A 23,718-nucleotide genomic window follows, 5' to 3' on the forward strand; every position below is an offset into this window, starting at 1 on the left:
TGGCACGAAGAATTCCTCAAAGTTTGCCATTAGAACAGTCAGTTAGATTTGCGCCATTGAGTTGAAGCTATTACAAATGTCCAGTGCATCTTCACCTATTACATGCAAAAACATGGATGCCTTTAGCTTTTCATCGCCTCTCCCTGCACCGCTAGCTGCTAGATAGATGTTGAATCTTTGCTTGAAACGTTTCCAGTTATCAGTGTAGGAGCAGCATAGGTGATGGTGGATTTAAGCTCTCCATGACGGGAAAAAAAACAAGACTGTGAGTCAGGCCTTCTCGTTCAACATCAGTGCATGACCTCACAAAAGCACTTCTACAGGAATGGTCAAAAATTCCCATGAACACACTCCTAAACCTTGTGGAAAGCCTTCCCAGAAGAGTTGAAGCTGTTATAGCTGCAATGGGCAGGCCAGCTCCATATTAAACACTACAGACTAAGAATGGGATGTCATTAAATTTCATGGACCTAAAATTTCGCTAAATTTTCTCGATTTTTATCTTAAATCCAGTCCAATATTATAACTTTTTATAGTATCTTTATTAGCCGATAGTATCCCATAATATTCTCATTTCAAATGCTTTTTATATCATTAGTTATATTTGTTTTCCAGAACACCCGCTTATAGCCGGTTAGCCCATTAGCACGCTAAACCGTTAGCCCGGCTACCACAAGTTTGTTTATGTTTTTCACACTAATTATCTCTGTTGTGCTACTGCTCTTAAACACTATGTCGGTTGTGGGTCTGCCTTTGAGTGCAGGTGAGGATTCATTCGAGCTGCACTCTGTGGACTTGGAGCTGGAGGCCATGGAGAAGCAGATCCACAACCTATAGATGAAGCTAGCCCAGCTGTGAGAGCGGAACGCCACGCTGGAATCATCCCGGATTGACGCTCACCTGTCCCAGGTAAATCTGTGGCGTGAAACAAACACTCCCACAACCTCAACTCCGTGTTCTTCTCTGCCCAGGCCCAACGCACCAAGGACGCGGCCCGCCCAGGTTTCCTTCACTCTGGTGCCTGGGTACCACGCAGCCTGGATGCAGCAGCAGCGGAAGACACGAGCCAAGCCCTGGGCGAGGACCTCTCCCCCTCCCCACCCGTTTTCGAGATCTCAACCTGCAACCACTTCGCTCCCCTTTGCGAGACGGAGTGCGATGTGGTGATCATCGGAGACTCCACACATCCGTGCTACTGCGGCTAAAGGTAAGGTGCGCACTCGCTGTTTTCCTGGTACTCGTGTTGTTGATGTCACTGCATAGGTACCCGCGATCCTGAATAAGAACATCGGAGCTGTGGTCCTCCATGCTGGCATGAACGACATCAGGCTGAGGCAGACGGAGATCCTGAAGAAGGACTTCAGGAGCCGATTCCGACTAAAAAAGGTCAGGGATAAAACACCTGCACCATGGTATAATAGTCATACTCACGCCCTCAAGAGAGCAACCTGTAACCTCGAGCGAAAGTGGAGAAAAACCAAATTAGAAGTTTTTAGTATTGCGTTTAAAGACTATTTAAGACTTTGTCCAGATATAGACAGGCTCTAAAAGCTGCTAGGGCTGAGCATCTGAGCAAGTATTTCTGAGAGAGTATTTCATCACAGTTTAGTAGTGAGACTAAATGAATTTATTTTATGACTTTATGAATTTCTTCACTGAAACAATTGATAGTATCAGGAACAAAATATTGGATGTTCAACCTTTGACAGCATCCGGTTGTCTAGACCAGCCTAAAGCTCCACATTTAAAGCTACAATGCTTTACCAGTATAGGGCAGGAAGAGCTATTTAAACTTATCACCACAGCTAAATCAACAACATGTTTGTTAGATCCAATTCCAACTAGATTGCTGAAAGAAGTGATACATGCAGCTGGAGAGCCTCTTCTCAATATTATTAATTCCTCGTTATATCTGGGTCATGTCCCAAAATCTCTCAAGTTAGCAGTTATTCAGGCTCTTCTTAAGAAACCTAAACTAGACCCTAATGAACTATCAAATTACAACCTTCCATTTATATCAAAAATTTTAGAAAAAGTGGTGTCAGCTCAATTATGCAATTATGCTTACAGGAAAACAATATCCTTGAAGAATTTCAGTCAGGTTTCAGGCCTCATCAGAGTACAGAAACTGCACTAGTTAAAATCCCAAATGACTTGCTTTAGCTTTGGACCAAGGCTGCATCTCCATATTAGTCCTGCTTGATCTTAGTGCTGCGTTCAACACTATAGATCATAACATTCTCGTAGATCGCTTACAAAATCACATAGGTTTGCAGGGACAGGCATTAAAATGGTTTAGATCCTACCTGCCTGATCGATCACACTGGTCCCACAAGGATCAGTTTTAGGACCTCCTGCTTTTCTTGGTATACATGCTTCCAATGGGTAACATCATTAGAAGGCATGGGATTAGTTTCCATTGTTATGCCGATGATACCCAGTTATATATCTCATCAAAACCAGATGAGATATCTAATTTGTCTAGATTAACGGAGTGTGTTAAAGATATTAAAGATTGGATGACCGATAATTTTCTATTACTAAATTCTGATAAGACAGAGATATTACTTATTAGTCCAAAAACCAGTACACAAAAGCTCTCACAATTCAGCTTGCATTTAGAAGGATGTATTATTACTACTAGCTCAACAGTGAAAGACCTGGGCGTAATATTAGACAGCAACTTGTCCTTTGAAAATCATATTTCCAATATTACAAAAACAGCGTTCTTCCATCTTAGAAATATTGCCAAGCTTAGGCACCTTTTATCTGTATCTGATGCAGAAAAGCTGGTTCATGCATTCATGACCTCCAGACTGGACTATTGTAATGCATTACTAGGTGGTTGTCCTGCATCTTCAATAAACAAGCTACAGTTAGTCCAAAATGCAGCCGCCAGAGTTCTTACCAGGTCAAGAAAACATGATCATATAACTCCAATATTATCATCCCTGCACTGGCTACCTGTTGAGTTTAGAATTGACTATAAACTAGCACTACTTACATTCAAGGCTCTAAATGGTTTAGCTCCCAATTATCTGGCCAGTCTTCTAACACGTTACAATCCACCACGCTCTTTAAGATCACAAAACTCTGGACTTCTGGTAGTTCCCAGAACATCAAAGTCTGGGGGTAGAGGGTTTTCGTATTTAGCTGCTAAACTTTGGAATAGCCTTCCTGACAGTGTTCGGGGCTCAGACACAGTCTACCAGTTCAAACGTAGACTAAAGACTTATCTCTTTAGTCTGGCATACATTTAATACATCCCATAACCTTGTACTCCAGTACATCTGATTAAATGCACATTATCATCTAGTGCTGCTAATATTATGAACAGCAGCGACTCTAATTCCTTTCCACTTGTTTCCTTTCTTCTAGCCATCCCGAGGCATACAGAGATTGTGCCAGCTCCAGTGGCATCCAGAGATGGACCAGCTCCAGCCGGGTTCTGCTTTGTGAGGATTCGGGTATTCAACGCAACACTGCCAACCTTATGTGGACGACAACAACCTCCTTATTATTTTACATAACATTCTACACATGCTGTATCTGCATCACACAATTGACTATACATAAATGCACAAAGGACATTGTTCATATCACACTCTCTGGTGTTTACAATAATTTATAATCACACTCTCCACTGTCACCCAAATGAGGATGGGTTCCCTTTTGAGTCTGGTTCCTCTCAAGGTTTCTTCCTCATACCATCTAAGGGACTTTTTCCTTGCCACAGTCACTTCAGGCTTGCTCACTTGAGATAACATCTAGGACTGTTTGCCTGTTTATATGTTTGTTGTTTCTTATGTAAAGCTGCTTTGATGGAACGCTCTTTGTTAAAAGTGCTATAAAAATAAAATTGAATTGATTTGAATGTGCATGTAAAGGCAGACGTCCCAAAACTTTTGGCTATAAAGTCTATATTACTATTTGCACATACTGAACACTTGTAAATAAATTACAGTGTTTTCTCTAAGTCAACCTTTAGGGACATAATAATCACATTGGACGAAGGCATATTTGGAAGGAGAACTGCTGGATGCAGGAGGATTTGGCTGTGTGTTTGCTGGACTACGCAAACAAGACGGATTGCCAGTAAGTCTTTCCATTTCTGTTTTTACTCTAGCCTTTGACCAGTTTTCTACATAATCAGAAGTAAAGTTGATCAGTGCCACTAATGGACAAAAGGTAAGCAATCACGTCTTAACAAATTTTAATCTTCTAAACTTCATTTGCACTCAAATTAGAGAAAAACATTATAACAATATTAAAACTGAACTCAGGAATGGCAGTGTTCACTAGTAGGCACTAGTAGTTCCTTTTGAAGGAGGCTGATTGTTGTCTCTTAACCTCCCTTTACTTTGACATCTTTTGCTGCTACATTTGACATCATGGATCACTGTAGCATTGTGGGATTGGCAGTAAAGTTGCAAAGCTGTTATTTAAAAGCAGTAACTACTGCTCTTTCATGCATAAAAATAAAATGATGGAACCTCACAAGCCAGATGAGTCTGAAAAGCTCTTTTAGTTACTTTATGTATGCAAATGATTTGATTTAATTACACATAACACATTCATCTTTCCTCAGGTTGCAATCAAGTACGTCTCCAAAAAGATGCTAATAATAATAATCTAGCACAAAAGCTAAAAATAAGATTTCTAAGAAGACCTTGATAAGTACTATTACAAAGGATGGCATTATAATGTGTGGCACTCATTCTTTCCTTTTTGTACCATACTACAGACAGGATATGGATGGCTGCCCATTGAGATAGCTTTGAAGATCCTTGCAAACACAGAACCTTGCTCAAAAATCCTGAAGATTCTGGACTGGCACGAAGAGGCAAAGTGATATATCGTACTCCTGGAACAGCCTGAACCATGTGTGGACCTCGAGGAACTCTCCGGCAAGCAAGGTGGATGTTTGACTGAGGTCGAGGCTCGCAATGTGATGTTTCAGCTGATGGAAGCACTGAAGCATTGCAAGAGCCAGGGGATACTGCATCGTGATGTCAAGCCAGAAAACATTCTGATTCAGACAGACACGTTTCAAGTCAAGCTGTTTGACTTGAAAGAGACCTCGTCAAAGACCCTTACAGTTACTTTGCAGGTGTCTGATGTCTAAATCTAATGTATCTTTGTTAACACTTGAATATGCCCCTCCTGCTCCCCGAAAGTCTGTCTCAAGGCAAGGAACTATACTCAATTTAATAATTTTGAAAAAGTTTGATTTTCAGATTAGGATGTAAATTCTCCCAACCAGGAGAGGGTGCTAGTTCCAGCCAGCAGCAGGGTGCTAGCAGTCCTGTGTGTGCGCTCATGTGAAGTACTGTAATGAGAAAATGAGCAAAAGGAAAAGAAAAGAAATAAAAGAATTGTGTTTTCCAGTAAAAATGGGAAACTGATTCAAGGGGGCACCCATGTGTTTGGTTTGTTTAGAAATGAAGTCTGTAATGAAGGATTTTAACTTAAATCGCCATTACACCACTGCTCACAAAGATGAGTATGAAAGATTCACCGGTGACGCCAAAATTGCTCTCATCACGAATTTAAAAAAGTAGAATACATCGTCAGCAAAACCTTTTTGCCAAATGCATGACGGTGCAAGCAAAGAAGACCTTATCAGAGGGCGAAATTGTAAAGCAATGCACGATTGATATGGCTAAAGCATTTGGAGAAGAGAAAATAGTCAAGAACTTTGAGTCTGTATCTTTGTCCCGCTGAACAGTAACACGTCGAATTTCTGACTTTCAGTGTCAAGTCTAAGAAAAGCTGAAACTTGCAATAAACAATTGCAAATACTGGCACAGACGTGACAGATGCCAGTCAGCTCCTGATCTTTGCAAGAACGATTACAGAGAACTTTGATGTTCAAGAGGAGCTGTTAAAGCTGGCTTCATTACATGACATCACTACGCTTCAGTGGCCTGTATGGCCACACCTGTGTCTCAAAGGAAAGTTGTATTATGAGGAAGTAACCTCCAAATAACCTTGCCTTGTTCTACATTGAATCAAACATGACTAAATGCACTAATACTTTGAATTATGAATATAATGTTTCATTTCTAATATTGTTATACTGTTATGATCTAGCTGTGCTAATGCATAATTGAGAGCATGAGCTTCAGGCAGAATTACAGTTGAACATGCAAAATTGATCTGCTTTATTGAATTTGTTTCTCAACAAGGACTTGTCATAACCACTTATTCAGAACTGACATTGAAAAGGGAAATTAAATAGTTTTTGGATTTAGGGTCTCTAGCTTATATAGTCAATGAGAAAATGAATCTCAAATAGCAAGCATTCTGTTATTTAGAAATGAGTTTGTATTGTGATTTTCCTTTTGAATTACCAAAGACCTGAGGAATTACTGTACAATGTCTGTTTAATCATTGCCTCTCAGTCCTATGTAGACGTTGTGCTGGAATGTAATGTTAAGCTCCAACTCTTCTGCATTCACGCGTCTCCTGAACATCTCCCGATCAGCTACCGGCTCTTTGCGTGTTCGCTCGGCCGAGGTGGAGGGTCAGCGCGCACACAGGAGCAGCAGTGGAGTGAAGTTCTGTGTTGTGTCCGATCTTCAGTCAAGAGGAGCTGAACATGCCTTAGAGTTCTTGTACTTGTTGGATTCTGTATCACAAGTCAGAGTCTGCTGTTGTGTGGACCACCTGTCTGGCATTAAACTGACACCAAAACCAGCACATGTTCACATGTTCATAATTATACCTGGCTGCTTGATCTGAAATTTTTTACATCACTTAAGTATGTGGTGGTGTATTCATCAAGTGCAAATGACAATTTGCATGATGTACCAAGTAGTGGGTTTTTTTCTTTTTTCTTTTTCCACTCTGTTTCCGTCACCTGTCTGTCTTGTCATTGAGAACTTTGAAAGGGCTCAAAGTTGAATGTAATCCATGTTCCATGTTCATACTAATTTACTCCGGTATTTCTTCTGTTGTTGTATCCAATACTCACCTCTTACGATGTTGAATCTCTCTGGTCCCCACACCGAACCCACATTCGGACCCTGGACATGGACCCTGGAGCCTCAGCAATCAACATTCCCCAGCCCAGCAGCACTCCACCCTCCGTGATAGTCCATCAGCCAAGCCAGGGTCCTCCAACAGCATTTCAACCACCTGTGCCACGTCAACCACGTACATACATTAGGTGAGTGGAAGGCCGACACTTGCAGAAAGTGTGGTTATTCTAGGACATCAGCAACTGGACATAGCCAGGACAAGGCCAGAATTTATTGTCCAGTGACAGAGACGATGACAAAAGAGCAGCTGCTCAAAAAAATAAAGAAAATGTAGATATGTTGCATATAGCGCTTGTATTCTTACAAAGCTACATGTATATTTTATATTTAAATATTTGATGTTTAAATAGTATTTTTCTGTTTTGTCTTTTTTCTTTGCACTGTTTGCACCAAGTTGCACACGATGTACTTTATGTAGCAAGGACAACTTACTTTCTGTCCTTTGTGTTTTGTAATTATAAGCTCTGTGTTTTGTAATTATATGTTATGTTGTTTATGTAGCACCAGGGTCCTGGAGAAACGTTGTCTCATTTCACTGTGTACTGCATCATCTATATGTGGTCAAAAGGACAATAAAAGCTTCTTGACTTGACTTGATTTCAATGTGTTCTTTGTTTTATCTTTATTTATAAGTTTATTTGGGTGTGTGCTTTAACATATATATTTAATAATATAAATATTGGTAGTTTTTTGTTTATAGATTTCTATACTTTGTTAGTATTTTATAATAATTAATCACTTATGTATATTGTTATGGTGTGTGTCTTGTGCTGTATTATTCTTATCTACGTAAAAAAAGAAAAGAATATTTCTAACAATAGGTTGTACTGAGAAGCCATATTTTGCAGATAATTAAATAATCAAAGTCAACTAAATACACAGGAGTTAGAACTTGACTCATTTTGACAGCAGGAATATTTCTGTAGACTAACAGTTGCCATTTCTAAACTGAATTAAATTATATTAATTAATTTAATCCTTGTCTGAGGTTTGAATTGAATCCTGGTCTGAATTTTTTGTAAAAAAGCACCTTTTATTTCATTTTTTTACAAAACAGGCGCATATAAATCACACATGGCATTCTGTCTCTCACTTTCTTGCTTTTATTCTTTTCTTCTCTTTTTTTCTCTTTTTTCTTCCTTCCTTCTCTTCTTAAAGGATTTTGGGATTCTTTTTAAAGACTCGGGTATCATTGAATCACTCACTGAAGTGAATCGAGTCAGTGATTCCTTTTGAGTCAGTAATTCTTTAATAGCCCTCATTTCCTGTACAAACTCTAATCATGCTGGGAAATAGTAGTGGATTTTTTTTTCACCCTATAGTAATTGAATGGTGGGATTAATGCAGGTGATTATACGCTATAATAATGTAATGAGTATAGTTATGTACTGTTATGTTATGGCTTGTATGTAATAGTAATTGCAAGTTTTTAGAAAATCTTTGACTATTGCATGATGGGTAACCAACCTGTTCCGCCACTGACAGGAAGGATAAACATGTCCCTGTGTCAATTAAAAAGAATCAAGACTTACGATACCAGTGAAACAAAAATTTATTAAATATGTTAAATGTAGAAGTGCAGAAGTATCCAAATGGAATAAAAATAAATATCTTAAATAAGGAATAAAACAACCAAACTGAACAAAAATGCAAAATGTGCAAAAAGTATAACTGCTGAGACTAAACGTAAGATTCTCAACTGAATCCGTCTATAACCCGATTCCGCGAGTCCGCTGAGAATCAACTGAATCAGTCTACAACCCGATTCCGCGAGTCCGCTGAGAATCAACTGAATCAGTCGATGAGCCGGGTCCGCGAGTCCGCTTTTTCTCTTAATGCAGTTTAATAATGTTAATGTATAATATATAATGTTATGCATTGTTTTTTTTTAAAAAAAGCACGGTAGCAGCCATAGGACAAATAAGAATCGGTTCAATTTAGACCTCGGACTCATGAATCATGAGTTAATATGCGGAATCGGATCATTTAACTCGGGTGAATCAATCAGGGCCAGTACTAGCGATACTGTGTCTGCTCCAGTTATACCCACTGGGGAAAGTAACAAAAGCGATCTGTAACAAAATCATTCTTATCCAATTCAGGTTAACAGTATAGGAAGCTGTTGCAGGACAATGTGTGTGTTATTCTCTCATTATTTCACTTAGAAGTCAGCAGATGAAAAGGTCTAGAGGGTGGCTTTTGCATTTGGAATCTCTTGAGGGTAACTCTCAATATGAAGTCCAAAAATTCATCACTGCCAGTGAAGCCAGCCATTATCAGGCTGAAAAATGAAAACAAACCCATCAGGGAGATTAGTTGCGGTCAAATCATCGGTTTGGTACAAAGGAAAAAAATGCAATGGTGAGCTCAGGAACACCAAAATTCCTTAACAACCACATTAAACCACTGCTGCGGATGAAAGACAAATTCTTTCCCTGGTTTATTTCATAAACAAAGATACTCTCTCAGATGAAAATTTCTTTATAAAAATTCTGGTGCATTATGCCAATCACAGCCATGATAATGAATGTTGGAAAGTAACTACCCCTGTACAGTGATAGATGGTTAATAGATGGTTAATTGATGAAAAAATTATTTCATTAAAAATCCTTTAAATAGAAAGAAATACTAAAACAGAAATTGTGGAGGAAGGATTGGTTGGGAAATCTATGTTTGTGGGCAGGATTGTCTGCTCTGCGAAGAAAATTAAAGTAACAGGAAAAGAAACAAGCTAATTTTATATTGTGCACCACCAGCAATCATGTCATGTTTGTTTTTATTTTTTATTTTTGCTGTTCCTAACAAATATTTGGGATTGACCTGTCAAGTAATTTCTTACAGAAGCAATAGTAATGCACTCATTTTTCCCTCACCTTCCTACACACTTATCCATGATAAAAAACAACAACAATGTAATGTCCACTCTGTTGTAGTTTATTCTTTTATTAAATAATCTACAAAAATAATGATATAATGAAAAACTAAAAAACTAAATTCAAATCAAATACAAGGATTCTGTACAATAAATTCAGATGTATTTACAGTTTTATAATTAATTACAAATTCTATACAAAAGTTCTGTACAATTCTGAACAAAAGCATGAAACTGAAAAAACATATTACTATTTACAATGATAAGAAGAGGCAGCACTGTGTCTTAGTGGTTAGCACAGTTGCCTCACAGCAAAACGGTCTGGGGTTTGAATCCCGGGGTTGAACAGGCTAGGGCCTGTGTGGAGTTTGCATGTTCTCCCTGTGCCTGCGTGGGTTTACTCCGAGTACTCCGGTTTCCTCCCACAGTCACATTAGGTTGTTTGGTAATTCTAAATTGCCCATAGGAGTGGTTGTTTGTCTATATGTGGCCCTGTGATGGACTTTCACCCTGTGTATGCTGGGATAGGCTCCAGCAGACTCCTGAGGAAGACCCCAAGAGGAGGTTAGTGCTGTGGTCCCTGTCTCCTGTAAACTGGCACTAATCTGGTAAGTTAAACCAGTGGTGAAGCTCTATTTGCTGCAGGCTGGGTCTGTCTTCTGCATCGGGGCTCAGACACCAACGGATCAGATCGCTGCACTCTGTTACACAATACCCAGGTACATAAATCAAAAAGACATAGAAAGAAGAATCTAATACTTAACCCCATAAAGAACCTGATTTACAATAAATAATCCTTTAAAGAAAATGCTGTAGAGTACATAAGAAATTCCTCACACTTGTAGCTCTACACATTTCCTGTCAATTTTATCATATTGACTAATTAATTCATAGTCATAAAATATAATACATTAAAATAAATGGATGCTTCTTTCTCTGCTCAAGTCTGTGTATAAGGTATAGTTCAGTCTGCTATTAATTAGTCCATAGCTTATCAGTCTTTGTACTTTCTTGCCTTGAGACAGACTTTCGGGGAAGAACAAATGGCCAGTTTTGGTTTCCTCAGGGGTCCTGAAAGGCAGACAGCCACACACCAGCCTGTACAGCGTCACGCCCACAGACCAGACGGTAGCTGGGTCTGCCCGATACTGCCCCTGTACGAACCACTCAGGAGGGGCATATTGACGTGTGCCTGTTAACAAAGATACATTAGATTTAGGAAAAGAGTCACAGTACTTGCTGCCACCAAGAACTCATGGTCTCAAATCAGACACCTGCAAAGTAATTGTAGGAGTCTTTGACGAGGTCTCCGCAACCGAAGTCAAACAGCTTGACTTGCCACGTGTTGGTCTGAATCAGGATGTTTTCTGGCTTGACATCACGGTGCAGTATCCCCTGGCTCTTACAATGCTTCAGCGCCACCATCAGCTGCCACATCACAATGCAAGCCTCGGACTCCGTCAAACATCCACCTTGCTTGCTGGAGAATTCCTCGAGGTCCAGACATGGTTCAGGCCGTTCCAGAATGACAACGTAGCGTTTTCGCTCTTCGTACCAGTCCAGAATCTTGAGGATTTTTGAGCAAGGTTTGCTGTTCGCAAGGACCATCAGCGCTATCTCAACGGGGAGCCATCCATATCCTGTCTGTAGAATGGGACAAAAAGGAAAGAATGAGTGCCACACGTTATAACGCCATCCATTGTAATATTACTTATCGAGGTCTTCTTAGATTTTTAGTATGTGTGCTAGGTTATAGTAATAGGTAGGATGTATATTTTGATAAAGAAACTTACAAGCTGCAGTTTTTCATACGGCATCATCTTGGAGACAAACTTGATTGCAACCTGAGGAAAGATAAATGTGTTATGTGTAATTAAATGAAATCATTTACATACATAAAGTAACTAAAAGAGGTCTTCAGCCTCATTTGGCTTGTGAGGTTATATCATTTTAGACATGCATGAAAGAGCAGTAATTACTGCTTTTGAATAACAGCTTTGCAATTTTATTGCCAATCCCACAATTCTACAGTGATGTCAAGAGTAGCAGTAAAATGTGTCAAAATAAAGGGAGGTTAAGAGGCGTATAACAATCAGCCTCCTTCAAAAGGCACAGACACCTACCAGTGAACACTGCCATTCCTGAGTTCAGTTTTAATATTCAAGATTATGACTAAAACCTGGCAGCAATTGACTGCAATTTAAGCTTAGAAGATTAAAATTTGTTAAGTTATTGATTACCTTCTGAACATTAGGAGCACTGATCAACTTTATTTCTAACTGTGTAGAAAATTGGTTAAAGGCTAGAGTAAAAACAGAAATGGAAAGACTTACTGGCAATCCGTCTTCTTTCCGTATCCCAGCAAACACACAGCCAAATCCTCCTGCACCCAGCAGTTCTCCTTCCAAATACGCCTTCGTCCAATGTGCTGCAAAAAACATCCAATTATAAGTCTCTTATTCATGTAACTCAGCCCACTTTTTATCCATTTCACCTATGAGTTCTGACTTACATTTGGAAAGACGTATAATAGGTTGGGTAGCGGGTTCCTCTGGACTTCTTCCTGTTCTTGGTCTCTTCTGCAGAGGCTCGGTTGTATCTGCCAGGTTACTGGGCTGGTCCGTCTCCTTACACCCCTGATGCTCTGAAGGGTTTGCAGCCTGCCCCGAGAACAAGCGCTTTCTTTTCTGTATGGTCCTTTGGGCACACCTTGGGATTTTACGGTGACGATGAGTATTCTTTAACGGCTGAGCTGGGGGTTGAAACATTGACAAAAAGAACACTTTTAGTTCACTGTGATGTTTAACGTTAAACATAGGAAGAGAATTACTTCTTCAGGACACCTTTGTTCATATAAACTGGCAATAATGCAGCAATGCACACAAAAGCATACACGTTAAAATACAGAGGTTAAAGTGCCTCACCTTACCAATCATCACAATAATAGTTTACAGTATATTCTGTCTATTTAATTAAAGTATATCTGTTTATTTTTTGAACGTCCCACTGACAGAAACATTAGGTTCAACTAACTTATAGCTCTTCTCGTTTTTTTCTCGGTTACAGTTAAGGTTTGAACTAAACCCTTTTCCATTCAAATGACCTTTCAAACAGGGTACTAACAATACAACTATATAATATATTACTAAATTCTGATAGCAGAGTGTGGATAAAACACTTACCTGTGGGAGTCCGCTGTGAGCCCACTGCCGTGGTCACGGTTTCCATCACAGCCGGTGAAGATGCACTTTTATAGCCGTTCAGAAACATTCCAGCAGGTGTCGCTTTATCCTCGGTATCAGTTGCCGATACTTCCTTCCTACGATGGTCAATCACTCCGGGATTTCTTCTGTCGTTGTATCCGATGCTCACTTCTGACGATGGTCAATCACTCCGGGATTTCTTCTGTCGTTGTATCCGATGCTCACTTCTGACGATGGTCAATCACTCCGGGATTTCTTCTGTCGTTGTATCCAATACTCACCTCTTACGATGTTGAGTCTCTCCGGTGTTTCCTCTCTTGTTGTATCCAATACTCACCTCTTACGATGTTGAGTCTCTCCGGTGTTTCCTCTCTTGTTGTATCCAATACTCACCTCTTACGATGTTGAGTCTCTCCGGTGTTTCCTCTCTTGTTGTATCCAATACTCACCTCTTACGATGTTGAGTCTCTCCGGTGTTTCCTCTCTTGTTGTATCCAATATTCGCTTCTTACGATGTTTTATCTCTCCGGTTTTTCTCCTGTTGTTGTATCTGTTGCTAACGCCGCACCACTCGTGTATTTTTAAAATCTGAATTTTGGAACGTTTTCGGGGGGAGGGGGTGGGGGTTTGGGTGAGGGTGAAGGGGGGGCTATGGGGGGGGGGGAGAAGAAAAAAAGTCTGGTCATGGTGGCTCGTTTTAGCTAACTGTCTAACATTCACCTGTAAATAAATAAAAAGATTCAGTTTCTCATACATTTTGTCATGTTAGCTACATGGATGTATTACTGTTTTGATTAGTCAGTGTGTTTGTGCTAGGATCCAGATCACAATTAAGGTTAAGGCTCTGAGTCGTTCACCAGAAGATCTGGGTTCCAGCACCACCAAGCTGCCACTATTGGGCCCATGAGCAAGGCCCCCAACCCACCCTGCTGCATCAGGGGTGCTGCAGCATGGCTGACCCTGTGCTCTGACCCCAACCCCCAAGGATGGGATACGCGAAGAATGAATTTCACTGTGCAGTAATGTACATGTGACAAATAAAGACAACTTTACTTATGTTAATCCTGTACACCATGTTAAAATATTAAGCGGTTATTACTGTCCACTAACTGCACTAATCTGCCCATTTGTGTGGTACACAACACAAGACACAGGTTGTAAACAATGATTATATATATATATATATATATATATATATATATATATATATATATTTGATCCTGAAAATTAGTATGAACAATTAGATGGTGGATTACATTCAACTTTGAGCCCTTTCAAAGTTCTCAATGACAAGACAGACAGGTGAAGGAAACAGAGTGGAAAAAGAAAAAAGAAAAAAAAAAACTTGGTACATCATGAAAATTTTCTTGAAATTTCTGTCATTTGCACTTGATGAATACACCACCACATACTTAAGTGATGTAAAAAATTTCAGATCAAGCAGCCAGGTATAATTATGAACATGTGAACATGTGCTGGTTTTGGTGTCAGTTTAATGCCAGACAGGTGGTCCACACAACAGCAGACTCTGACTTGTGATACAGAATCCAACAAGTACAAGAACTCTAAGGCATGTTCAGCTCCTCTTGACTGACGATCGGACACAACACAGAACTTCACTCCACTGCTGCTCCTGTGTGCGCGCTGACCCTCCACCTCGGCCGAGCGAACACGCAAAGAGCCGGTAGCTGATCGGGAGATGTTCAGGAGACGCGTGAATGCAGAAGAGTTGGAGCTTAACATTACATTCCAACACAACGTCTACATAGGACTGAGAGGCAATGATTAAACAGACATTGTACAGTAATTCCTCAGGTCTTTGGTAATTCAAAAGGAAAATCACAATACAAACTCATTTCTAAATAACAGAATGCTTGCTATTTGAGATTCATTTTCTCATTGATTATATAAGCTAGAGACCCTAAATCCAAAAACTTTTTAATTTCCCTTTTCAGTGTCAGTTCTGAAAAAGTGGTGTCATGTAATGAAGCAAGCTTTAACAGCTCCTCTTGAACATCAAAGTTCTCTGTAATCGTTCTTGCAAAGATCAGGAGCTGACTGGCATCTGTCACGTCTGTGCCAGTATTTGCAATTGTTTATTGCAAGTTTCAGCTTTTCTTAGATTTGACATTGAAAGTCAGAAATTCGACGTGTTACTGTTCAGCGGGACAAAGATACAGACTCAAAAGTTCTTGACTATTTTCTCTTCTCCAAATGCTTTAGCCATATCAATCGTGCATTGCTTTACAATTTCGCCCTAGCACCTTGCTGCTGGCTGGAACTAGCACCCTCTCCTGGTTGGGAGAATTTACATCCTAATCTGAAAATCAAACTTTTTCAAAAGTATTAAATTGAGTATAGTTCCTTGCCTTGAGACAGACTTTCGGGGAGCAGGAGGGGCATATTCAAGTGTTAACAAAGATACATTAGATTTAGACATCAGACACCTGCAAAGTAACTGTAAGGGTCTTTGACGAGGTCTCTTTCAAGTCAAACAGCTTGACTTGAAACGTGTCTGTCTGAATCAGAATGTTTTCTGGCTTGACATCACGATGCAGTATCCCCTGGCTCTTGCAATGCTTCAATGCTTCCATCAGCTGAAACATCACATTGCGAGCCTCGACCTCAGTCAAACATCCACCTTGCTTGCCGGAGAGTTCCTTGAGGTCCACACATGGTTCAGGCTGTTCCAGGAGTACGATATATCACTTTGCCTCTTCGTGCCAGTCCAGAATCTTCAGGATTTTTGAGCAAGGTTCTGTGTTTGCAAGGATCTTCAAAGCTATCTCAATGGGCAGCCATCCATATCCTGTCTGTAGTATGGTACAAAAAGGAAAGAATGAGTGCCACACATTATAATGCCATCCTTTGTAATACTACTTATCAAGGTCTTCTTAGAAATCTTATTTTTAGCTTTTGTGCTAGATTATAGTAATAGGTAAGATGTGCATCATGATAAAGAAACTTACAAGCTGCAGTTTTTCATATGGCATCTTTTTGGAGACGTACTTGATTGCAACCTGAGGAAAGATGAATGTGTTATGTGTAATTAAATCAAATCATTTGCATACATAAAGTAACTAAAAGAGCTTTTCAGACTCATCTGGCTTGTGAGGTTCCATCATTTTATTTTTATGCATGAAAGAGCAGTAGTTACTGCTTTTAAATAACAGCTTTGCAACTTTACTGCCAATCCCACAATGTTACAGTGATCCATGATGTCAAATGTAGCAGCAAAAGATGTCAAAGTAAAGGGAGGTTAAGAGACGTATAACAATCAGCCTCCTTCAAAAGGAACTACTAGTGCCTACTAGTGAACGCTGCCATTCCTGAGTTCAGTTTTAATATTGTTATAATGTTTTTCTCTAATTTGAGTGCAAATGAAGTTTAGAAGATTAAAATTTGTTAAGACGTGATTGCTTACCTTTTGTCCATTAGTGGCACTGATCAACTTTACTTCTGATTATGTAGAAAACTGGTCAAAGACTAGAGTAAAAACAGAAATGGAAAGACTTACTGGCAATCCGTCTTCTTTGCGTAGTCCAGCAAACACACAGCCAAATCCTCCTGCATCCAGCAGTTCTCCTTCCAAATACGCCTTCGTCCAATGTGATTATTATGTCCCTAAAGGTTGACTTAGAGAAAACACTGTAATTTATTTACAAGTGTTCAGTATGTGCAAATAGTAATATCGACTTTATAGCCAAAAGTTTTGGGACGTCTGCCTTTACATGCACATTCAAATCAATTCAATTTTATTTTTATAGCACTTTTAACAAAGAGCGTTCCATCAAAGCAGCTTTACATAAGAAACAACAAACATATAAACAGGCAAACAGTCCTAGATGTTATCTCAAGTGAGCAAGCCTGAGGTGACTGTGGCAAGGAAAAAGTCCCTTAGATGGTATGAGGAAGAAACCTTGAGAGGAACCAGACTCAAAAGGGAACCCATCCTCATTTGGGTGACAGTGGAGAGTGTGATTATAAATTATTGTAAACACCAGAGAGTGTGATATGAACAATGTCCTTTGTGCATTTATGTATAGTCAATTGTGTGATGCAGATACAGCATGTGTAGAATGTTATGTAAAATAATAAGGAGGTTGTTGTCGTCCACATAAGGTTGGCAGTGTTGCTTTGAATACCCGAATCCTCACAAAGCAGAACCCGGCTGGAGCTGGTCCATCTCTGGATGCCACTGGAGCTGGCACAATCTCTGTATGCCTCGGGATGGCTAGAAGAAAGGAAACAAGTGGAAAGGAATTAGAGTCGCTGCTGTTCATAATATTAGCAGCACTAGATGATAATGTGCATTTAATCAGATGTACTGGAGTACAAGGTTATGGGATGTATTAAATGTATGCCAGACTAAAGAGATAAGTCTTTAGTCTACGTTTGAACTGGTAGACTGTGTCTGAGCCCCGAACACCGTCAGGAAGGCTATTCCAAAGTTTAGCAGCTAAATACGAAAACCCTCTACCCCCAGACTTTGATGTTCTGGGAACTACCAGAAGTCCACAGTTTTGTGATCTTAAAGAGCGTGGTGGATTGTAACGTGTTAGAAGACTGGCCAGATAAGTGGGAGCTAAACCATTTAGAGCCTTGAACGTAAGTAGTGCTAGTTTATAGTCAATTCTAAACTTAACAGGTAGCCAGTGCAGGGATGATAATATTGGAGTTATATGATCATGTTTTCTTGACCTGGTAAGAACTCTGGCGGCTGCATTTTGGACTAACTGTAGCTTGTTTATTGAAGATGCAGGACAACCACCTAGTAATGCATTACAATAGTCCAGTCTGGAGGTCATGAATGCATGAACCAGCTTTTCTGCATCAGATACAGATAAAAGGTGCCTAAGCTTGGCAATATTTCTAAGATGGAAGAACGCTGTTTTTGTAATATTGGAAATATGATTTTCAAAGGACAAGTTGCTGTCTAATATTACGCCCAGGTCTTTCACTGTTGAGCTAGTAGTAATAGTACATCCTTCTAAATGCAAGCTGAATTGTGAGAGCTTTTGTGTACTGGTTTTTGGACTAATAAGTAATATCTCTGTCTTATCAGAATTTAGTAATAGAAAATTATCGGTCATCCAATCTTTAATATCTTCAACACACTCCGTTAATCTAGACAAATTAGATATCTCATCTGGTTTTGATGAGATATATAACTGGGTATCATCGGCATAACAATGGAAACTAATCCCATGCCTTCTAATGATGTTACCCATTGGAAGCATGTATACCAAGAAAAGCAGGAGGTCCTAAAACTGATCCTTGTGGGACCAGTGTGATCGATCAGACAGGTAGGATCTAAACCATTTTAATGCCTGTCCCTGCAAACCTATGTGATTTTGTAAGCGATCTACGAGAATGTTATGATCTATAGTGTTGAACGCAGCACTAAGATCAAGCAGGACTAATATGGAGATGCAGCCTTGGTCCAAAGCTAAAGCAAGTCATTTGGGATTTTAACTAGTGCAGTTTCTGTACTCTGATGAGGCCTGAAACCTGACTGAAATTCTTCAAGGATATTGTTTTCCTGTAAGCATAATTGCATAATTGAGCTGACACCACTTTTTCTAATATTTTTGATATAAATGGAAGGTTGTAATTTGATAGTTCATTAGGGTCTAGTTTAGGTTTCTTAAGAAGAGCCTGAATAACTGCTAACTTGAGAGATTTTGGGACATGACCCAGATATAACGAGGAATTAATAATATTGAGAAGAGGCTCTCCAGCTGCATGTATCACTTCTTTCAGCAATCTAGTTGGAATTGGATCTAACAAACATGTTGCTGATTTAGCTGTGGTGATAAGTTTAAATAGCTCTTCCTGCCCTATACTGGTAAAGCATTGTAGCTTTAAATGTGGAGCTTTAGGCTGGTCTAGACAACCGGATGCTGTCAAAGGTTGAACATCCAATATTTTGTTCCTGATACTATCAATTGTTTCAGTGAAGAAATTCATAAAGTCATAAAATAAATTCATTTAGTCTCACTACTAAACTGTGATGAAATACTCTCTCAGAAATACTTGCTCAGATGCTCAGCCCTAGCAGCTTTTAGAGCCTGTCTATATCTGGACAAAGTCTTAAATAGTCTTTAAACGCAATACTAAAAACTTCTAATTTGGTTTTTCTCCACTTTCGCTCGAGGTTACAGGTTGCTCTCTTGAGGGCGTGAGTATGACTATTATACCATGGTGCAGGTGTTTTATCTCTGACCTTTTTTAGTCGGAATCGGCTCCTGAAGTCCTTCTTCAGGATCTCCGTCTGCCTCAGCCTGATGTCGTTCATGCCAGCATGGAGGACCACAGCTCCGATGTTCTTATTCAGGATCGCTGTACCTGTGCAGTGACGTCAACAACACGAGTACCAGGAAAACAGCGAGTGCGCACCTTACCTTTAGCCGCAGTAGCACGGATGTGTGGAGTCTCCGATGATCACCACATCGCACTCCGTCTCGCAAAGGGGAGCGAAGTGGTTGCGGGTTGAGATCTCGAAAACGGGTGGGGAGGGGGAGAGGTCCTCGCCCAGGGCTTGGCTCGTGTCTTCCGCTGCTGCTGCATCCAGGCTGCGTGGTACCCAGGGACCGGAGTGAAGGAAACCTGGGCGGGCCGCGTCCTTGGTGCGTTGGGCCTGGGCAGAGAAGAACACGGAGTTGAGGTTGTGGGAGTGTTTGTTTCACGCCACGGATTTACCTGGGACAGGTGAGCGTCAATCCGGGATGATTCCAGCGCGGCGTTCCGATCTCACAGCTGGGCTAGCTTCATTTATAGGTTGTGGATCTGCTTCTGCATGGCCTCCAGCTCCAAGTCCACAGAGTGCAGCTCGAATAAATCCTCACCTGCACTCAAAGGCAGACCCACAACTGACATAGTGTTTAAGAGCAGTAGCACAACAGAGATAATTGGTGTGAAAAACATAAGCCAACTTGTGGTAGCCGGGCTAACGTGCTAATGGGCTAACCGGCTATAAGCGGGTGTTCTGGAAAACAAATATAACTAATGATATAAAAAGCATTTGAAATGAGAATATTATGGGATACTATCGGCTAATAAAGATACTATAAAAAGTTATAATATTGGACTGGATTTAAGATAAAAATCGAGAAAATTTAGCGAAATTTTAGGTCCATGAAATTTAATGACATCCCATTCTTAGTCTGTAGTGTTTAATATGGAGCTGGCCTGCCCATTGCAGCTATAACAGCTTCAACTCTTCTGGGAAGGCTTTCCACAAGGTTTAGGAGTGTGTTCATGGGAATTTTTGACCATTCCTGTAGAAGTGCTTTTGTGAGGTCATGCACTGATGTTGAACGAGAAGGCCTGACTCACAGTCTTGTTTTTTTTCCCGTCATGGAGAGCTTAAATCCACCATCACCTATGCTGCTCCTACACTGATAACTGGAAACGTTTCAAGCAAAGATTCAACATCTATCTAGCAGCTAGCGGTGCAGGGAGAGGCGATGAAAAGCTAAAGGCATCCATGTTTTTGCATGTAATAGGTGAAGATGCACTGGACATTTGTAATAGCTTCAACTCAATGGCGCAAATCTAACTGACTGTTCTAATGGCAAACTTTGAGGAATTCTTTGTGCCAAGTAAGAATGTCACTTTTGATAGGAACAAGTTTTTCTTTCGACTGAGTAAGACTTGTGAATTTGGAGATTTAAGAGACTCACTTGTGAGGGACAAAATAGTTTGTGGGACTCCTAATAATGGTCTCAGTTGAAGAGCAGCCTGACAAATTCTTTGTTGATTCTGTACAGACTAGCACAACAGACAAAGCTGAATGGATTGTACCACTGACCGTAAATGTAAAAATTGGCTTCAAATTAGATACTGCAGCACAAGTCAATCTCTTGTCTAATTCTGACTACAAAACCCTCAAAATCAAAATACATCCAGTGAAAACGAAAGTTTTCCTGTTTTCCAAGTGTCCCTGTCAAAGGGAGCTGCTTGGTGACTCTTAAACACAAGGGACAGCAGGTAAAGTCACAGATGCTGATTGTGGAAAAGAATGTCCAGCCAATTTTAGGACTGAGCACGTGCTAAAAATTTAAAAAAAAAGGAAGGTGTTTGTAGTGGCATCACAGATTGAAACAAATGAAACCTCATTCATGCAGGAGTATGAAGATGTTTTTGAAGGACTAGGATGTCTGCCTGGGAAGGATAAAATAAGTGTTGATGACACAATAACACCAGTTGTACATGCATGCAGAAATGTTCCATTTGCTTTGAGAGGAAAACTTAAAGACGAATTAGCTGACATGGAGAAGCTAAAGGTTATAAAGACAGTTGATGAACCAACAGACTGGGTGAGCTCACTTGTTATTGTGCTCAAGAAAAATGGAGCTTTGAGAATATATCTTGACCCAAGAGATCTCAACAGGGCCATAAAACGTGAACATTTTAAACTGCCAACCAGAGAAGAAATCATGTCTCAGTTCACTGGATCAAAGTGGTTCTGCAAGCTGGATGCATCATCTGGGGTTTGGCAAATGAAACTTGATGAGGCAAGTTAAAAACTGTGTACCTTCAATACACCTGAAGGCAGATATTGTTTTCTCTGTCTCCCTTATGACATTCACTCAGCACTAGAAGTTTACCACAAAACTATTCACATGATCTTTGAGCATCTACCAGGTGTATAGACTATGATGGATGACATAATTGTGTGGGGTTCCAACCAGCAGGAACATGATGCATGACTGAAGCAGGTTCTGGAGCTAACAGGACAGTCCAATCGAAAATTGAACAAAGAGAAGTGTGAGTTTGCAGTTAAGAGCTTAACTCTCGTTGGAGATGTCCGGTCTGAAGAAGGCATTAGGCCAGACCTAAAAAAAACATCAGCAATAGACAACATGCCACAAAGTACAGAGGAAGCGAGAAGATTCCTTGGAATGGTCACATACCTGGCCAAATTCATTCCCCAGCTATCAACACGTTCTGCTCCACTCGGATGTCTGCTAGAACAAAAGAATGAGTGGGTGTGGTCTCACAAGCAGGAGGCATGCTTTCAAAACCTGAAACACATCATTAAAGAAGAGCCAGTGCTCAGATATTATGACCCACACAAGAGCACTAAAATCTCAGCAGATGCTTCATAACATGGCATAGTGATATATACACTATATTGCCAAAAGTATTCGCTCACCTGCCTTGACTCGCATATGAACTTAAATGACATCCCATTCCTAATCCATAGAGTTCAATATGACGTTGGTCCACCCTTTGCAGCTATAACAGCTTCAACTCTTCTGGGAAGGCTGTCCACAAGGTTTAGGAGTGTGTTTATGGTAATTTTTGACCATTCTTCCAGAAGCGCATTTGTGAGGTCACACACTGATGTTGGACGAGAAGGCCTGGCTCTCAGTCTCCGCTCTAATTCATCCCAAAGGTGTTCTATCGGGTTGAGGTCAGGACTCTGTGCAGGCCAGTCAAGTTCCTCCACACCAGACTCTGTCATTCATGTCTTTATGGACCTTGCTTTGTGCACTGGTCCACAGTCATGTTGGAAGAGGAAGGGGCCAGTTCCAAACTGTTCCCACAAAATTGGGAGCATGGAATTGTCCAAAATGTCTTGTTATGCTGAAGCATTCAGAGTTCCTTTCACTGGAACTAAGGGGCCAAGCCCAGCTCCTGAAAAACAACCCCACACCATAATCCCCCCTCCACCAAACTTTATACTTGGCACAATGCAGTCAGACAAGTACCGTTCTCCTGGCAACCGCCAAACCCAGACTCGTCCATCAGATTGCCAGATGGAGAAGCACGATTCTTCACTTCAGAGAACGCGTCTCCACTGCTCTAGTGTCCAGTGGCGGCGTGCTTTACACCACTGCATCCGACGCTTTGCATTGCACTTGGTGATGTATGGCTTGGATGCAGCTGCTCGGCCATGGAAACCCATTCCATGAAGCTCTCTGCGCACTGTTCTTGAGCTAATCTGAAGGCCACATGAAGTTTGGAGGTCTGTAGCGATTGACTCTGCAGAAAGTTGGCGACCTCTTCGCACTATGCGCCTCAGCATCCGCTGACCCCGCTCCGTCAGTTTACGTGGCCTACCACTTCGTGGCTGAGTTGCTGTCGTTCCCACTTCCACGTTCTTATAATACAGCTGACAGTTGACTGTGGAATATTTAGGAGCGAGGAAATTTCACGACTGGATTTGTTGCACAGGTGGCATCCTATCACAGTTCCACGGTGGAATTCACTGAGCTCCTGAGAGCGACCCATTCTTTCACAAATGTTTGTAAAAACAGTCTGCATGCCTAGGTGCTTGATTTTATACACCTGTGGCCATGGAAGTGATTGGAACACCTGATTCTGATCATTTGGATGGGTGAGCGAATACTTTTGGCAATATAGTGTATATGAAATTAGGGCTACAGCTATCGATTATATTAGTAATCGAATGTTCTACCGATTATTCCATCGATTAATCGAGTAATCGGGTAAGAAGTACTTTTTCTTTATTAAAGAGGAATACTAAATATGTAAGAGAAAATAAGACAGTTCTCTTAAAATGAACAACTAAGTTGTTTCCTGTTTTGAAAAATATAAAATCTAAACCCATTTAATGCATTTAAGTGAC

General features: G+C 40.4%; 1 protein-coding gene and 2 long non-coding RNA genes across 3 annotated transcripts; 1 reads left to right on the plus strand and 2 right to left on the minus strand.

The window, feature by feature from the left end:
- The first annotated feature begins 799 nt into the window (after window positions 1–799).
- LOC131342335 (uncharacterized) lies at window positions 800–7,593 on the plus strand. The gene is made up of 4 exons (XR_009203022.1): window positions 800–1,386; window positions 3,379–3,467; window positions 3,978–4,095; window positions 4,745–7,593. It is a non-coding gene; the product is annotated as an uncharacterized LOC131342335 (long non-coding RNA).
- A 2,466-nt stretch (window positions 7,594–10,059) lies between these two features.
- On the minus strand, window positions 10,060–11,753 carry LOC131342693 (serine/threonine-protein kinase pim-1-like). The gene is made up of 3 exons (XM_058373829.1): window positions 11,709–11,753; window positions 11,190–11,559; window positions 10,060–11,107 (listed from the first exon to the last, which is right to left on the minus strand). The coding sequence occupies exons 1-3, from the start codon at window positions 11,733–11,735 to the stop codon at window positions 10,827–10,829; spliced, it is 678 nt and encodes a 225-aa protein (XP_058229812.1). The 5' UTR covers window positions 11,736–11,753; the 3' UTR covers window positions 10,060–10,826.
- Window positions 11,754–14,344: 2,591 nt separating this feature from the next.
- LOC131342209 (uncharacterized) lies at window positions 14,345–22,550 on the minus strand. Its single transcript, XR_009202993.1, has 4 exons — window positions 19,345–22,550; window positions 16,636–17,352; window positions 16,088–16,138; window positions 14,345–15,931 (listed from the first exon to the last, which is right to left on the minus strand). It is a non-coding gene; the product is annotated as an uncharacterized LOC131342209 (long non-coding RNA).
- Window positions 22,551–23,718: the final 1,168 nt, after the last annotated feature.

The sequence above is a fragment of the Hemibagrus wyckioides genome, linkage group LG21, assembly GCF_019097595.1.
Source record: "Hemibagrus wyckioides isolate EC202008001 linkage group LG21, SWU_Hwy_1.0, whole genome shotgun sequence".
Classification (NCBI taxonomy): domain Eukaryota; kingdom Metazoa; phylum Chordata; class Actinopteri; order Siluriformes; family Bagridae; genus Hemibagrus; species Hemibagrus wyckioides.

Bases quoted from the DNA above. Each gene is read 5' to 3' on its own strand.
- LOC131342693 (XM_058373829.1), bottom strand. From the start codon at position 11,735: ATGATGCCGTATGAAAAACTGCAGCTT. The intron at 11,560-11,708 runs GTAAGTTTCTTT...CCCATTCTACAG, and splicing joins CGTATGAAAAACTGCAGCTT to ACAGGATATGGATGGCTCCC. The intron at 11,108-11,189 runs GTGTCTGATTTG...CTTTGTTAACAG, and splicing joins CTCCTACAATTACTTTGCAG to GCACACGTCAATATGCCCCT.